This window comes from Scophthalmus maximus, chromosome 14 (assembly GCF_022379125.1).
Source record: "Scophthalmus maximus strain ysfricsl-2021 chromosome 14, ASM2237912v1, whole genome shotgun sequence".
In the NCBI taxonomy this organism is placed as follows: Eukaryota; Metazoa; Chordata; class Actinopteri; order Pleuronectiformes; family Scophthalmidae; genus Scophthalmus; species Scophthalmus maximus.
In genome coordinates this window covers 16,465,219-16,482,740 of record NC_061528.1, presented here as the reverse complement: position 1 = coordinate 16,482,740, position 17,522 = coordinate 16,465,219, and the positions used below count along the sequence as shown (strand labels likewise).

General features: G+C 45.0%; 1 protein-coding gene across 6 annotated transcripts in view; it reads right to left on the bottom strand.

Annotated features, from left to right (window-relative positions):
• pard3bb (par-3 family cell polarity regulator beta b) overlaps positions 1–17,522 on the bottom strand; it is a 193,873-nt gene that overhangs the window by 55,866 nt on the left and 120,485 nt on the right. For all 6 annotated transcript variants that reach the window (XM_035651328.2, XM_035651326.2, XM_035651329.2 and 3 more), the window contains 2 exons: positions 11,429–11,539; positions 10,659–11,024 (listed from right to left, as the gene is read on the bottom strand). In XM_035651328.2, the coding sequence (XP_035507221.2) occupies positions 10,659–11,024; positions 11,429–11,539 (477 nt within the window). The remainder of the gene's footprint in view (positions 1–10,658; positions 11,025–11,428; positions 11,540–17,522) is intronic.

Sequence of the window (17,522 nt, the reverse complement as noted above, 5' to 3'; positions counted from 1 at the left end):
TGTATTAAGACAATCCATTCAAGAAAAATACACTATGCATGAGAATAAACTGAAAGATGTTTTATTCATTTAATGCTTGCGTTAAGTGTAAATACCTTGGGAAGGCATTATCAGCTTGGTGGACATTAGGGCTTGGCTTGATAAGGTCATTAATAATTAAAATCCATGCAGTGATGGGGCAGATCCATTAGCAACACCAGTCCTGGTATCCAAAGGGGGACCCACAGCAATTTGTCAGTTGCACCAGCATTTTCCCTCCCATCAGAAAAAAATGAATTAGGGACATGGACAAAGAAAGACAGTGACAGATGAAAAGATAGATTTGGTATAAAAGACGAGACAGACGGAGGGAAAGTAAAGGTCACGCAAATGTTTTTAGTGTTCTCTGACAGATGACTTTGACCTAAAAAGGTTTCATAAATCTGAAATGAAAGTGGCCAAAGGAGAACTGCAGTGTACACACGCGCGCGCACACACACACACACACACACACACACACACACACACACACACACACACACACACACACACACACACACACACACACACACACACACACACACACACACACACACACACACACACACACACACACACACACACACACACACACACGAGTGCTGGGATGCACACATACAGGGATAGACGACGAGCCGTTGACCTTCTGAAAAGTTAAGCAGCAAAGTCAGATTCCGTTTCATTAGCACAAACACAAAGTCATGATAGCCATTTGGAGAAATCGATAAAGCTCGAAAACATAAACTTCAATTGATTCAGAGGGCTTAAGAGATGGTGCACACTGTAAACAAATGGCTCCTTCGCCCCCCTTTTTTCAAGAAAGCGGGAAATTTGCGACTCTGCTTCCTGCTGCCGCTGATCAATGCAGCCGAAAACAATAACGGTTCTTTGAGGGTCTTTGGGAAATGTCAAGAGTTACGGAGGACCGCCTCGCTCCCCTTTTCAGCACGGGGGTAAATGAACATCGACTTCCCATTCAGATGAGATGTAATAAGGCGAGGACCTTAAAACTTTTTTAAAGTCAAGGATACAGATTGCATGAATTAACTTGATTACGCGCGATCGTTTAATTAGATCCAGCCGCAATATAAGACTTCACATTGTGACAAAAGAGAAAGAATTCATTAGTATTTTAACGACTTGAACTCATTAACTGACGCGCTGAAAAATATCAGTCTTACAGCATCATCCCCTCGGCCATGACAGGCCTCCAAACCACAGTCGATAAGTCGTAGGAAGTGAAGCTTAATATTGACTGATGGTGATGACGGCGAGTTGTAGTCTTTTTCTTTCCACACGTCCACAAATGCATGCTGGTCTGCGTGTGTGTTCTCCCCGGTGTCTGGTTGTAGAGTAGAGGATCGTTAGTGGACCACGGCAACGGGCGAGGGTCGATACTTTATCTCTCTCTCCCTGTGTCTCGTATCTCTGTTTTTACTGTCCATAATCTGGTGAGGATGATCTTTACATGTCTGTGTACAGCATGTTCTATCATTTGGACGTGTCTGTGATGCATTCACTTTCCCTTTGCACATTTCCTTCTGCGTCTTCTGAGTCATTTAGGGGGAGTACATATTCACATTTCCGTCACTCTCACCCTTTTCCATTTCTCACGCCTCCCATTCAAGCTTTTCTCGCTCTCTCGCCTCGGCCTCTACGCTCCGCAGTTTGCGCAGGTAATCATCTCCGCTGTCACTACCTTCACGCCATCCGTCTCTCCTTCCTGCCCACTCCGTCTTTATCTCTTCATCATCTGCCTCATCTCCATCTCGTCTGCCCTGCCTCCTCTCCTCCACCCCCCTCCCCTCCGTCGTCTCGCCCTTCATCATCTTCCTCCTCCTAATCTCCCGAGCTTCTGCTTGGCTCTAATTAGCCGCCGTCTCCACTAATGAAGTTTGACAACAAAAGAGCGCCGATTCCGGCAGGTGGGTCAGAGGGGGGGGGACGGGGAGGACGCGAAAGAAAGGGGCAACAGAGGGGGGGGGGGGGGGGGGGGGGGCGAGGGTGAGGGAAAGAAACACTCAGCGATAAGCTGCAGTTGTGTATGTGGCGTGGGCACAAGAACGTGTCGCCAGGGTGCTCCGATGCCCTCGTCTCTTCTACAGGCTAAAAGGAAGTGACACGTGTTTTGAGAATGCGGCTGACAGGATATGACACTGCTCTTTCGGCGGCGCCGTCCAAGCGCGGGGAGTCATTAGCGCTCTATCGACTGCCATGACATTAATCAGACTAGCTGTCTAAATGAGAATCTCGCCGAGGCAAAGGAGGCTGGCGTCCTGTCGCCATGACAGTCACAATCAGTGTGTGTGTGTGTGTGCTCGTGTGTTCATATTGTACAGACAGAGAATTGTGTGGCATAACAGTATTTAGACAAGCTATTGTGTACGCAAAAGTGTGTGTGTGTGTGTGTGTGTGTGTGACAGACAGAGACAGAGGGAGCCCTACAGGTGGTGAACTGGCTGGTATGATCTCTCGGAAGCAGGTTGTCTGGCTCAGCTTTGACCTTTGACTTCAAGAGCCGTGTGTGTGTGCGGCAGGAGGCCTTCTTGTCTAATGTCACTGCCAATCACACACGCTGTAGATGGCGTCTCTGTGAAGGTGGGTTTATACTTAGGAGCAGCGCCATCAGAGACACATGCCGCACGTGTATTCTTAGGATTGACACACGGTGAACTTTGGGAGTAGTATACGCTATGGTGCGTCTATCTGAATAAACTATAAACCATGGATTATGATCCTGTGAATGGAAGACCACCACCTTGCTTGTTCATGCTAATTTCTTCTCTCTGTACTATGCTATCAAGATCTGGCTGTTCGTCATTGTCTTTAAAAAGGTTTTGGGGGAGTTTCTCTCTTTGGACGTCAAAGACAATAAGGGGAGGATAAACAAAGATATCTGAACCGTTGACTGGTTCATTTATAGTTCTAAACAGAAAATCAAAGAGGAGGTCTGTAGTTGCATAGGAAAAAAAACCAAAACACTTCTATCCACTGACAAACTGTCAGAGACTTCGACACACAAACCAAAGAATGTCGAGGCTTTCTCCACAGACATTTATATATAATACATTTGTGTGAATCGTTTAAAGTGTGGGCCATTTTACTCTCAATACTAGCTTCACCAAGACTCTCCCCAAACACTAAAAGGCTAACCTTTACTTCACATGACTTCCTCTCTCCCAGGCTGTCTGTCAAATTCTTCTGGAAATACAAATATTTGCTGGCTAATGTGCGCTCAAATGGGGAAGTTTTATTACTTTCACTTAAGCAAATAATAATAACCAGAAAAAAACAAAACACTCAAACTTGAGTATAATATTGTTTCCTTACCTTTCTGAAAATTGGTTACTTTAACCTTCATCCGCAAACATGCAATTTTGTCTAATAAGACGACCTCAAGGTTATGTGATGTGACCAGAAACATGCGACTCATTACATGCTGTATGAAAGGGGTTTAAGATTCAGTAAAGGAAAATCAAACATCTATATTGAGGGAAAACAACATGAGGGATGAACAAAGCTGATTCCGTCATTAGCGTTCACCCATTGTGGCGTGAGACTTCCCGCGTGTCCACGGCGTTTGTGTGTCCTCTCGAGAGCCCCGAGTGCATTTGCTGTGTCCTTTTTACCGCGTACGTGCTCAATGGCGGCCGGATGTCCTTTGCATTGAACTTGTTTTTGCGTGGAGAACTACTTGTGCAAATACGAGAGGCGGAAATCACAAATGAGAGGAAGAGAGCGCAACACGGGGGGAAAGAGAGACCTGGAAAGGGTCCACTGACGGAAAGAGTGCAAGGGGGGGAGGAAGGGATGGAGCAGACGAGTGCCTCTTGAGAGCTTTTCCTTATTAGCCGAGCTGAATCACACGCTTTGAGTCCAGAAAACACACACACACACACACACACACACAGACTACCCCCCCCACACACACACACATCTTTCTCATTCCTCTTTTTAGTACTCTTCAGATTTTCTACTCTCAGTATCTCCGTTATTTTTTTCTCTCTGTTCCCATCTCCTTTTCTCCGTCTAATTTGCCCTTTCAGCACCAGACATTCAACAACCTCCCCCTCCCCACCCATTCTCCCTGCGAGTCCTCGCTCCGACCACCTCCTTCCCCATTTCATCCACTGAATTATCCCAAAGACCCCACTTAGCCTCTCTTCCCCTCTGAAACCATTGCTAGCTCTTCCTTTCTCCTTTTCCTCATTCTTGCAACTGTTTTGGTCCATTCATGTCTCCTTTCAGCCCCCACAAAATTTGGACCCCAGTTTGTCTCCGCCAAATCATCCTCTTCTTTACTTTCCTTCGTTCTAAACATGCACTGACCCTCAATCGTTTTCTTTATCCTCCTTTCTCTTTTTCCCCACCATTGTCCTCAATTTCTACTATCTCCATCCTTCTCCCCCCGTTCCTGCTTTTATAATTGAATCCCCTCTTTTTCTTCAGCACTACCACCCACTAATTTGTTCCTTTAGCTCCAAACAAAGTCTGGCCTTCCAAACCTCTCTTCTGTTTCAACCCCTTCCCTTCTATTCTTAATCCCACTTAACCTTCCGTTTTACCTCCCTTCAGTTAAAAAGAACTTCTCTCTCATGTCTGGCGGCCCTTGAATCTACTTGCGTCTCTCTGGTTTTAAAGTAGCTAAAGAATTGCACGTTTACTTGCCTTTGGTTTCCACAATAATGCATTTTTTCTTCATATCTACATGAAGAATTACGTCATGAAATAAACTCATAATGCCGTAGATCTGGCACAGCCATTTGTGGAACGTACTGTATACAAAGCTGCAGCAGGTTAGGGGAAGAAACAAAGACAGGATGCAGACCCTGTCTGGAATCAAAATGTGAGACTTTACAGCACACATACTAAACCTTCCACCCTGACCTCATGTCCAACATTTCTTCTTTTACAGTAATAAAATAATATCGGGATACCTACTGCCATTTAACTAAACTATTCTAATTGCATTTCCGTTTTTCTTTAGAAGATCATTCAATAATGAGCTTTTCTTTGCGACTTATATTATTAGCTTTGGTTTATTAAGTGACACAATCAAGTACCTACCCGGAAGATACAACTCTTAATGCACACACAAGCACGCACGCCGGACACACGCAAATACACACACACACACACACACACACACACACACACACACACACACACACACACACACACACACACACACACACACACACACACACACACACAAAAGAGGCCACTCCCCACCTACAAGAAGACAGTGATGTGGAAAACAGCGCTTGCACAGAACAACCTGGCGCCCAATAACGCCACCTCCAAAGTGTGTGTGTGTGAGTGTGTGTGTATGTTTGTCTGTAAGTGTTAGTCTGTGTGTGTGTGTTTGTGTGCATGTGGCACTCAATGAGCTGAGAGAATGTCTGATTAATTAACACGGAGGAGAGAAATCCTCTCCAGTGACTGGCCAAGCAAAGCTAAAAGCTCATCTCCCTTTTCCGTATGAACTCCCTCTGTGTCTGTCTTTGTCTTCATATCACCATACCCCACTCTTAACACACATTTTGGGAGTGTACAGTATGTTGTTCACGGTCATGTATTCAAATAAGAAAATACAAAATCGATACACTTAAATGTGTCCGGGAAAGTGCCACAGATGTTACAGCTGTGTGAGTCCAATATACTGTATGTCACCAATACGCTTAGCAACCGCTTCACTTTGTCTTTAACTGGGTAACATTTCTCACAGGGAATCTGGTGGATTGCACAACAGAAGGAGAGAGTATTACGGCATGATATGAAGCAGTGAGAGGACGGCTCCTCTTCCAGCAGCGCACACACAGCAAAAGTTTTCACTGAGTTTCTCGCTGCGGCAGATGGTGGGATGATTGAAAGCCAATGGCAGAATCACTTCCAACATGTTTATCCTCTTTAGTCAAGCGAGCCCAAAACAAACACAAAAGGAGCCACACCAAGAGGGGGGGGGGGGGGCACTTTGTCTTTTCTATAAGTGGCAATACGACAACGGCAGCGGAATGGAATTGGAGCAACTGGCGAGCTGCCGTTTTTTGAGTTCCTACATATAAAACCATGGCTTACAAGTTAGGATATAATGACAGTACATCATCACCTCGGGCTGCAGGCTCAAAACTGACCACAGGGTTGAAGGGATGTCTCTCTGAGACAGTCTCAAAACATGCAGCTTCATAAGCAGAGGCATTTTATCATCTTGATGATAAGTATTACTCTTACTAGTTGTCTGAGACAAAGAGGAGCTGTGCTCTCTCCTTGTACGATTTTAACCTAATGCACTCTAGACCTTGGAATTTTCCTTTCTTTCTAGCTTTCTGTTTTTATTTTTCTCTCTGCTTAGCGTTCACTCATCTCTCCGTCTCCCTCTCTCTCAAGCTCAACCCCACTCTGGTCTCTCAAGGATGATTGTTTTCTAATTGGTGGAGTGCCAGAGGTTGTGGTTGTTATGGTAACCTGCGAGGGGCACTTGGAAGGGTTGGATGGTGGCTGTTGGGCGAGGGTGGGAAGGGGCACCCACTCAAGAAAGCTGAGGGCAGCACTCATTCAAGGCTTAGGTGGTCACTTCAGAAAATGGACTCTGACTGTGTGGATGTGTGTGTGTGTGTGCATTTGACATCCTAACTACCTCTGTTTTTTTACATGCACTTAAGTGTGTGAGCGCGGAACACTGGGGTTGTTTCAACGAGAGGGAGAGAGACAGATAGTGTACACTGTACGTGTGGGCGTGTCTGTATGTGTTTGCGCGGCGAAGGTGGGCAAAGAATTCAGTTGTCCACTCGAAAATCCTCTGAAGAGCTCCATTGTTCCAGTCCTTTTTCTCTCCCGCCCTGGCTCCCTCACTACTTCCTGCGCTGCGGAAGCCACCGAGGCCCCTCAGATCTGTCCATCTGTGATGCTGACATGGAAGAGAGGCAGAGGAGCTGCTGCCGGGGGGGTGGACTAAATCCTTTCAGGTACCTAAACATACCAGAACCAATACTTTTTTCTCACAAAATTGGAACTTGAAATTCAACAGTTAACTTAAATATACAGATATGAATAAGTACAAAACCCTTGCAACATTTACCTAACTAATTTGCATGATAAATAAACCTGACCCGACGACAATAATTTAACACTACATAACAGTTTCAGCGCTTAAAACAGCAAAATACTCCAGCTTCCAGCTCACGCCCACACTGCGGCTGATGGGCTTGGCGTGAGGTCACGCAAGCAGTGAAACGCGGTGCATCCCTCTGCTGTCAAACGCTTCCTGTGCTTCATTAAGTTTTACGTTTTCCCCCCTTGACTAGCAATTGTTTTCAAACATCTGCAACACGTCCTGGTGTCGCAATCCTTTGGGGTTAAATACAGCCACACTACTGTAGGCAAATGTTACGTGCTGCCAGAGCCATGTAGAGAGTGCGTTGCCACGAGAGTGTGATGTTAACAGGGCACGTGCAGGGATGTTTATGTTGCGTGTACGCGAGGCAAGTGTTTCAGTCGATAGCTCGGGCACCGAAATCCACTTTGTGTGATCTGATTTCCATTTAGTAAATTGATGCAGTACATTATTTGGGGATGGGTTATAAAATGTGTCTGGTTTATATTATAATAGTGAGTGTGAGAGAGAGAGAGAATGCATCTGTGCTCCTTTTCCAAAACCCATCCATGCTGTTGTGTGTGTAATCGCTACCAAATGTGCATTGTGTCTCTCTCTCTCAGTGTGTGTGTGTGTGTGTGTGTGTGTGTGTGTGTATGTTTGTGTGTGCGTGTGATTGGTTTACTAAATGAGTCTGCCTTAAACCCTGTCATGCATAAGGAATTAAGCAGGCTGTGCCCTTTAGAATTAAAGGTGGTGGGCTAGTTGAAAAGCAGACAGTGTGATATATCACTGTACTGTGTGTGGTTGAATAAGTGTCCGTCCTTAATTGAGCTGTTAAAAGCAAACCACCGACAAAAATAAATAAATAAATAATCTAATAACTCTCACACATACACACAGCAATGCACAATCAGCCAAGCACATAAGGGAGTGCTCTGTGTGACTACACTTTAGGATCTACAAATACACATTAATCCACAACACTGCACTTGTCAGCTGTCTTGAAGAAATTAATTCATGAACCTATGATCCTATGATGTGTCGGAGCATGTCCTGTGCAGGGGGGTGGGGCCAGCTCTCACTGCCTGTCAGTCACACGCAGAACCAGAGAAACACAGACCTTCTCCAAGTGGCGATGGCCAGAGAGAGGGAAACCGACGAAAGTCTGGTTGTACTTCACCGAATTCAATGGAGGCAACGCTCGCTGCCACAAGTGCTACAAATGTTTTGCAAAGTAAAGGCGGTAACATGAGCAATCTGTCGAAACATTTTAGTGAAAGTTAAACCATATTCAGTTGGAGAAATGTGCAGTTTTCAACAGCCTTCGCTCACAGTCCGTCTCCCGTTTCCTTTCCACCTCAGGTATGTTAAGGTAGCAGGAGCCCACACGGGGTTAATTAAATTGTACAAAAATGGGTTAAAAGCCAAATGGTAGTATTTTTTTCTTCTAAAATGGTAACAAAAAGAAGCGATAAGAGTACCGTCAAAGTACTGGATCAATAAGCAGTATCAATAACAGTCGAAGTACTCTTAAGATCTTAACGATACCCATCCCTATTTGTGTTGTACATGTACTAGTAGAGACGCCGGCAGATATGAAAGCTTAGCGTCTGCATTTATGAATCATCTCGGGGCCGGCTCAGGAGTAACAACAAAGCCACAGACTGCAAAGGCGAATGCAAAATAGCTGACAGAGATTCAGCTCAACTGTGTGCCACTGACCGTCGGTGACCACAGATTAAAAGCAGGTAGCGGCTGTACTGAAACACAACAGCACACTCTGTACACTCAGCCATATTGATCATTGATCTGGTACAACTTGTTTTCACCACACGGAGTAAACGAAACAGGCATAACACGGAGGCTTTACAGTGGTGTCTACTAATCTAAATGGCTGATCCATAATGAAGATACATTGCCATCGAGTCCTACTTACAGTATTGAGAACAATAAAAACAAACTTATCATCAAGGATAAGCATTACTTGTTGTTTGAGCGACTAGATTTCTCACCAAATGTAAATCTTTTATTTAGTCTGCACAAAAGCCTTTATGCTCTTGGTCCTTTTTGTCACTGCGGTACGCTCAATGTGTGCGCGTGCATGTGAGCGCGCGCGTGTAAATCAGTGCGGCTCATTGCTTTGCAGAGGTGCTGATGGAATGAAGTCCTCAGCGATTTGGTTTATCTCCGACTCCCACACGCCCGGCACGGCCCCCAGCCTCCCTCGGCACACAGTAACACACACACACACACACACACTGCTGACACACTACCATCTTTCCCAGCACCATTGATTACTGTCAGCCAATACCTGGACTTCCTTCTGTCTGCATCATCGGGTTTCAGGAAGTGATGATACATGAGCGGTGCTATCTGTCAGGGCTGCTGTGGTCATGGATATAAGTCCCCAAATTTTTTGTTAAAACAAATAGTTGTTTTAGCTCTTTTTCTTCCTTTTTCAGGAAGAATCAGTAAATAAATAATGGACGCATTGAAATAACATAGCCACAGATCAGCACTGGGATCAAACATCCTTTCTTTAAATTGGGACTATATTGTATATATAGTCCAATGTTGACATTTCTGTAGTATAGCATAGTAACATGAAAGAGAACCTGTCCCTGTCATAGGCTGGTCAAGACTAAACAAAGGTTTGAGCGTACAGTATCCCATCTCTCCGTGATGCAAATCGTCAAGGTCAAAAGAGTCAGTCCATACATTGTGGATGGAAAAAGACTGGAAAATAAAAAAAACACCTCTATTAAGCCTGCGACTGCCCATCACACAGGTTTACTTCCTCAGTTGAAGACAGGTACAGAAAAAAGGTGGATGGGTGGGCGAGTGTGTGTGTACTGTACTTGTAGATAAAAGTTAGTGAGCTGTGACTGACAAAATAAAGGTAAAGAGTGAGGATTGTGGAGGGAAACAACACTGCAGTATTTTTTTCCCCCTAAGAGACAGACAAACACACACGCACGCCTACACACATCTATGTTGGTGGGCATTTGAGTACACGCATGCTCATACCGAGGCTCAAAGCACAAACAATTCAATATTTTCTTATTGTCTGTCTGTCTCCATCTCTCTTTTGCTCTCATAAAAAACAAACATACGCACACACAAACACACACAGGCCGGCCTGTGGCATAAAACTTGATTTAGACAGGAGCAGATGAGAGAGGTAGAGAGAAATATGAGGCATCAGCAAGATAATATTGCACTGGATTTCAAAAGAGGAAGAGTTTGGGGGGGGTATATTTGTCAGTTTGCTGGGCACATTCTGTGTTCCACAGCCAGTTCCTGACACCTGGCTGGCAGCGCATCTCTACACCCGCCAGTGTGGAAGGTGAGCCCACACAGAGCTTATTGGCTGCTTAACCCTCGGAGCTTGGCCAAGCTTAATCAGCAGGTTTTCGAAGAGTTACAAAAAAATAAAAAAATACACGTCAATATTAGATGAATGAATGAAACATCTACCACCCCAGGGAAAGAGAGGCCAGAGCCTTTAGCAGACTTTTATCGGGAGAAGGTCATGTGGCCTTACCCGTCATTGGCAGTGGCAGACGCGGGAGGAGAAGTCGCCCCGGCTGCCCTTGGTTTATTGACCTTGGCGTACAGCCTGTCAATGTGGTCGTCATCAGGGATGGCTGCGCGGTCGTTAGTGTGATTCCCATGTCCCGGGAAGGCAGACGGGGTTTGCGGAGAAGCGATGTGAGAGTGGGCTTGCTGAACCGCGCTGTAGGGAGGTGACTGAGTCGGCGGCTGCGGCACTGGACCCATATCTCGATCCCTGAAGGTTTGTATTCGGGCATAGTTGGGATCCGTGTCGTCGTCCTCAACATCTTGATACGTGGAGCCGCCACCTTGCTGGGACCGGAGCTCTCGCAGCTCAGGGTGTCCTGCCTCAATTCTGGGGAAACGGATGGAGAGGTAGTTGAGAAAACTATGTTTAAGTATATAGGATGAGACTACTAAATATAAAAAAAAAATCATTCAATAAACCCCTCCAAATGGCACCAAGAGTAAAGAGCTCAGGAAATTCCGGAATAACAAGCACGGTGTACAGAGCGATAAAAGCAAAGGAGGGACTGCAAAATCCAGCGGAGGGAAAATAATGACAGAGGTGTGAAGCAGTTTCAGTGGGTTCAGTGGAAATGATAAGTGATCAATCATCTGCTATCAGGAGGGGGGGGGTTGGCAACATCATTTCCCTCGGTTACAAAAGACACCGAAACTTGAACCTGCGACTACACAAAGAAATCTGCGTCTGAGCACAAAAGAATATCATCATCCCGCGACCGGGATGTTCCTCACCTCTCTCTCTCCTCTTTCATCCTCTCCAGCGCGTGATCACTCAGAATGTCCGACTTCTGCCGCTGCAGCGCCGCTTTGGCCTCCTTCTTATCCTCTTTTTTCTTCCCGAATCTGGACGGGGTAGAAACAGTGATACAAACAGAAGGAGTGAGAAAAAAGAAGAGAAGGACAAGGTGTTTGAAAGGTCTGTATGGAGACTTCAAATGTCTTCAACACAATGTGGTACTATGAAGAGGGTTGCGGAACAAACACCAAACCAGCACTGTCCTCACAACAAACATACATGGGTTTTAGTGCAGCCTCAAGACCAACAGTATGCTGGTATGAACCATCTCTTCTTCTGCCTAAAATACCACTTACACACTCGAGTAAATACAACAAGGAGCATACAAGGGACAAGGAGAGGTCAATCAAACGCAAACATCTTGCTGCAACCAAGTGGCAACTCGCTGTGATGTCACCCATTGGTTTGTGAGCTGCCATTTTGAAGCCTCGAGTCTTGTATTTTGACCAGCGCCATGTTGTTTTTTTTAACCAGACGCAGGAGCGAGGGGGTGGGTCTGACTGAGAGCACGTCCATGGCACGCCCACCTATACCTGCAACCAAACACTGATTGGACGGTACTAGCGGTGAATCACACTGTGTCCTGGATCCAATGTGTACAGTGATTTATCATCTATTTTGCTCTAAATGAGACCGCGATTTACTAAATGAAGATCATGCTGTATTCGAAAAGCCTTGAAACTAGCAATTGAGACCATAAACTTCCCAGGAAAATGTTTACTGACGTTATAAAGCAAGTGAGGAGTGAGGAGAGTCATTTTCTCAAAGACTTCTACAGAAATGCGTTTCTGTTTGCAACCAGTGGAGTCACCCTCTGCTGGTGATTCCAGAGAATGCATGAATTTTCCGCACTGGCTTCATTTTCCAGACCCGCTGACTACGTCCATTTTTGTATACAGTCTATGGCCGTGACTTAAAAATGGCACGCCACAGAAGCATACCACTCCCAGCTGTCTGGTTTAGTGTCATAGCTTAACACATCCGTTTAGCCTGCAGTGCTGCCAACGCTAGATTTCTGCCTGCACGGCCCTGCAATCAATGCTGCGGTGAGCTCAAATTATGTCCCACAAATTCAGTTCCTCCCCCTAACTATCTCTTGCGAGTATATTTTCTTCGAGATCGAGGATCTTCGTAAGACCCCAGCAGCTATGGGGTGAGTGGGATGTGGTTAATTGAGACAATCAAATCCGCTAAATAGTTAAAATCTCCATCCTGCAAACCCTGACCTTATAACACGCCTGGTGTTTTATTTATCTCGTGAATTCATTGGTGTTGTATTCTTTTCGTCCCCTTTTCTGTTAGTAACCGCGTGTGTATAATCGTGTGTGTGCATTAACAGCATGTGTGTGTGTGTGTGTGTGTGTGCATTAACAGCATGTGTGTGTGTGTGTGTGTGTGTGTGCCTCACAGGGGACAGGCCTCTCTCTAATTACTGCTACCTATAGTGTTAGAGGCTTATCCTTTCCTTCAACTTCTTCCCTCACCCTCACTAACCCCTCTTTCATCTTTACTCTTTCTTACCTTTACCCCCTTATCAGCCTCTTTTCTTCTCTGCCATTACACTAATTTCCTTCTATCCACAGCTATCACCTTGCCTTCACCCCTTCATCCCGACATCGCGTTTGACATTTTGCCCATTTCCCTCCGCTATGAAACACTTCTCTCGCACTGCTCTTAACCTCCACCATCCCTTCCTCTCTCTCTCTCCTCGCTTCTGTGCAGTCACCCCCCGTTTACTCTCTCGCCTGCGGTGTAGAGACGGATTACAACTAACAAGCAACCGTCTGGTACTGTGGAAGATTTACCTTCATGCAAAGGACAGTGGGGGAGACATGGAGGGAGAAAATAAACAAATAAAAACATAAAATGACTTGATTTTTCGCTCTTGATGTTGTTATTATTGGTCTATCCACATGAATGAATAAACAGCCACCCACACAAGTTGACCACAGCACTGCTCATTTCCATAAGTGCTACACAAATAAATGTACATTAAACAGACTGGATTTAAATTTACATTTATATTTAGTGATATAATGAGCAGGAGTGTTCTCTGTTTTGCTTGTGTACAGTACAAAAATTGGTTTTCTGTGTGCATGTGGCCCTTTTGTGAGTGAGGGAGGAAAAAGGGAAAAGAAAGAACCAGATACAAACACAATATCGACAACAAAAATATACCAAAAAGAAAAGAATTAACACTATTCAGGCTGAGCACAGAGGGGATCTGAAACAATGTGTGGATTTGTAGTCGGACACTCACACGCAAGTAAGGACAACAACAAAAAAGTAAGTAATTAACTGAAATAACAAAAATAAATAGCCAAATGGAAAGTAACTAAATGCACGGGACATAGAGGAAGTGAACTTAAAAAAACTGTAACTTTAACAGCACATCATACTGCACACACACACACACACACACACACACACACACACACACACACACACACACACACACACACACACACACACACACACACACACACACACACACACACACACACACACACACACACACACACACACACACACACACACACACACAACACACACACACACAACATCCAGGACACATTTTAAGATTATCATTTGAGCATCATTTCACGAAGGACTATCAGAGTAAGAACAGCGGATTAGCAGCCAGTCAGGATGAATACATTAGCTCATCAGTGGGAGCAGAATGACGAAACATGAATATTCACGACCTAACGCCACGATCTTTATGGAAAGAGTACGGCCCAGTCATTTGCATGCGAGAGAGAGACGGAATGACAAATTCCGTAAAACTTCCATCTGTGCGCGAAAAGGTAGGAAGAAAAAGTTGTCGGGCTCCTAAATAGTTATAAGTAAACAATATGTAAGGTATGTGAATAATACATCCATGTCATCTCTCACTGACTGACTGTACAGAAGACATGAGAGGATGAGTTAACTTTCCTCAAATTCCTTACATTACATTTTCAAATAGCAGCTGTATTAGAACAGATAAACCAGCAGCAGGTACGGTAGAACACTCCATCAGTGTCAAATCTGTCCATATGCCAAGTCTTTCAAGAAAAACTTTTCACTGCATGTGCCATCGTCACAGCCGGTCAGACAGGCTGTTAGAGCCCGACAGACGAGTCATTTATAGGTTTAGCTTGAGCTGATTTTGCTTGTTTATGGCTCTCTTTGCTCACTCCACATCCGAGCATCAAGCAAAATGTGAAAATGGAATTCTGTCATTGGAATTCTTGATACCCCAATCTATAACACCTAGCCTTAACCAAAAATCCAACCTATGCCTGTCCTGTCTAAAACTAAAGCTGACTTACTGACTAATAAACAACTACAAACCCACACATATTTTGTACATTCACATAGGCACACATATGGGCCTATTTGGTTCTTTTGGACCGATGGGACAGTGAGCAGAAGGGCTGTTCCACACTTATGCTTATGAATAGTACATGAGGTGAAAAACCACCTGACAAACGAGTGACATCTGTGACTCTCGCTTCATCTATTCTTCCTATTCTCGTGCTCTTCTCTCACTCCGCCCCTCCGGCCCCTCCTCAGACACGCCTCCCTTTGCTATCATTGGCAAATGGATCCCTGAGGGAACGCGCGATTGACGGGTGAGCGGCAATAACGAGCACACACGGATGACTGGCAGGCGTGACAATAGTCGGCGACACACCAGTGACTTCCTGTCATGATGTTCTATTGGGGGCTGGTGCAAATCACAGGCACCGCAGCAACAAACTCTGTCCCATTTTCGACCATCAACCCTTTCATCTGCGCACCACGGGCACATGTTCACACACACACACACACAAACACACACGCAGGTAAATAGTTTGAACAGACCTGGGTTAATAGGCCTAGCATGGAACGCAACCATAATAGACCCCACAATGGAGCTAGCCAGTCCTAATGGGCCCCACCGTGGAGATGGGCTAATAGTCCCAGCGACGGAGCACTTTGAGTCTAACAGAGGCGCTGCATGATGGCCAGTGGGAGAGAGCGGAGAGAGGGAGAGCAGGAAGAAGAGGAACAAAGGGCAAATATGACGGAGAGTGTAATTGTAGGCATCAATAAGGGGTAAAAAAAAAGAAAGAAAAGGGAACGGACTTAATGTTCAAAGAGCAGGATTATGCTCTAATTGTAACCTTCTTTTTGGTTTATTCTTTAAAAAAGTTTTATCTTGTTTGTTGTGTGGCTGCATCCAGGTATGTAGCTCTTTTTGCTTTAGGTGATCATACATTCTAAATGAATGCTTACGAATGCAAGTACGCATATGGACACACAGCAGTGGCTGGTTACATCCAGGCAGGCAACCGTGCATTTATTATCTTACATTGTCATAACTTTGCACCATTTTAAATCTGAAAATGAGCAGCATGCAACACATACATGCATGTAAACACGATGCACTGGCACCGACAGCGCCCCGTCCCTCTGGTTCTGGCAAAGCTTTGTCCTCTCCCAGTCTCACCTCATAGATTAACATATTTTAATCTGTACAGTCAGTCTCCCTCCCTCTCTCTTTCACAGAGAGCCAGACACACACACACACACACACACAAACATGTATGACATTTCAGCTTAAGAACCGTACTATCAACCCATGGTAATTATGTCTGTAGACCGGTAAGTTATGGTTGTAGGTATGTACGTCTGTGTGTGTGTGTATAAATGTTCAGAGGCAAGAGGTTGACAGATTTGTTTGAATATCAAGCATTTCTGTTTGAACAACAATAAGAAGAGATATATAGACCATAGAGTAACAGAGGGTCACACAACTACTGTCTGTAGAATGCGTGCACGTGCACGCATACGCGCACACACACACACACACACACACACACACACACGGTGTCTAAGATTCACAGCAACCATGTGCAAAAGAGATGACAACCATCTGACTGTGTGACCAATCATGTTTTATCACCACATGAATATTCATAATGGTAGGATGACTCTACCACCACACACACACACACACACACACACACACACACACACACACACACACACACACACACACACACACACACACACACACACACACACACACACACACACACACACACACACACACACACACACACACACACTGATGATTGGCATAACTGATTGGCAAGTGGCAGCGGTTCAGGCGCCATAGCCAGCTGTCCACTTTTAAGGGCATTTACAGCAAACATTGACAGTCTGTCTTTAATATCTGGGTTAGAACAGTGTGAATGAATGAAACATCACATCATAATTACATTCAACTTTTCTACACTCCTGCAGCCTCTCTTCAGCCAATTGTCAAACTACATTTTTTCGATCCAGCCTTTTTTTTGGGGGTGGTGACAGTTTGATTTGTGAAAACCAGCAAAGGGATGAATTAGAAATCTACTACGGGACTACTCCAACAATACTTTTTCTTTGCAGCCCGGCGCATGGATAGACACATAACGCAGTAGTCGCCAAAGAGATTCTTCTTTGTGTCAAATGTGTGAACCGACAGATGAAACCAAAATTTACATTTGCCACAGTAAAACCAGAGGCCGCAGAGGAAGATTAGCTATCCCATACCGCCCTCTCCTCCCGAGCACCAGGCCAATACAAGCTGGCCTCAGATGAATGTGACAAATCAGCCGCTCGGCTTAGATTGAACTGTACTGAATAGCACCAATTTGCCTTCTCAGTCTACTGCCATTACATGCAATCAAATGCAGATAGGGAGCTGGAGCCGAAGGGAGCAGACAAGGGGAAAAATGTAAATGATGAAAAGATTGGGGGAGTAGGATGGATGGAGAGAGGTTACGGAAATATGACTAGAAAGACGGGAAGGAGAGTAGGTTAAGGGAGATTATTACTGGACTCTAATCAAGACCCTCTCATCGTGATGGGAGAGGTGGTGTAGAGGGAAGGTCTGAATGTATATATCCTTTGGTGTACCATATGGGTCCTTAAGGCACTAAAGGCAATAAGTGATCGGAGAATTGGCGGTTGAATAAGAGGATGGATGGAGAGACAGGAGCGTATAGAGGGGAGGCG